Raw genomic sequence first — 844 nt, 5'->3', positions numbered from 1 at the left:
TTCCTCCCTCACCCCTTCCTTTTCCCTCTTGCTCTATACTTTGCATCTCCTTTTTCAGTGATTGGGCCAATTCGTTCAATGGCAAAGCTTCAGGTGAACCCCAAGCCAGAAACAGATGAGGCAAAGTTCAGCACTCCTAAGGTCCTTCTCAACTTTGTCATGGACGAGCTTGCAATAGGTAAGAACCAAACTCCCTGTACAGCGGCAGCGACAAATGTGCCCTCGTTCTGTGAAGTGTTTGGCAGAAACTTCTATTGCTTGGTGAGCTATACTCTCAGATCCTCTTCTCTTAAGTCCTCTATCTATGTATCAATTTTTTTTTTTCTGGTGGTATTCGAAAATTTCATTTGTTTTTCCCTTTCAACGCGTGACGACAGGTCTCACCCGACACCAATATTCCGACCTCATGGCTTTGCTGGATTCTATGGACAGGATGAGGCTCTCGTCTATGTACCGCAAATATCGACCCAATGTCATGGAAATTAAGAATAATGCCCGACATTGGTGAGTAACTAAGCCTCAGAGTTGCCTTCAATCCCTAATGTTATTTCCTGTAATTTATGGTTTTGTATCACAAGTTATCTTATGGCAGTCATACAAGAAAGCTACAGTTGACAGTACATATACCTGGCAGCATTAGGTTATATGCCATGTTTATGTTTGTATTTGATTACATTTGAATTTTTCACAGGATTAGTGTGTTTGCATTTAATAAGACTATTAATATTCATGAAAATATTTCCAGAGTAATTGCATCTTGATGAAGTAATTGATTAAAGTAATAACTTGATTCATAAATAGATATTTTAAAAGGGGTTTGTAAAAATTAATACTTATTTTTTCA

At 38.2% G+C, this 844-nt stretch overlaps 1 protein-coding gene across 6 annotated transcripts in view; it reads left to right on the top strand.

Moving 5' to 3' along the window:
* Positions 1-844, top strand: part of LOC119582071 (vacuolar protein sorting-associated protein 13-like) — a 48,363-nt gene that overhangs the window by 398 nt on the left and 47,121 nt on the right. For all 6 annotated transcript variants that reach the window (XM_037930315.1, XM_037930316.1, XM_037930314.1 and 3 more), the window contains exons 2-3: positions 59-178; positions 378-504. In XM_037930315.1, the coding sequence (XP_037786243.1) occupies positions 59-178; positions 378-504 (247 nt within the window). The remainder of the gene's footprint in view (positions 1-58; positions 179-377; positions 505-844) is intronic.

This window comes from Penaeus monodon, chromosome 15 (assembly GCF_015228065.2).
Source record: "Penaeus monodon isolate SGIC_2016 chromosome 15, NSTDA_Pmon_1, whole genome shotgun sequence".
NCBI classification, from domain to species: Eukaryota; Metazoa; Arthropoda; class Malacostraca; order Decapoda; family Penaeidae; genus Penaeus; species Penaeus monodon.
The sequence above is the reverse complement of the archived record's forward strand: the minus strand, read 5'-3'. Positions and strand labels throughout refer to the sequence as shown.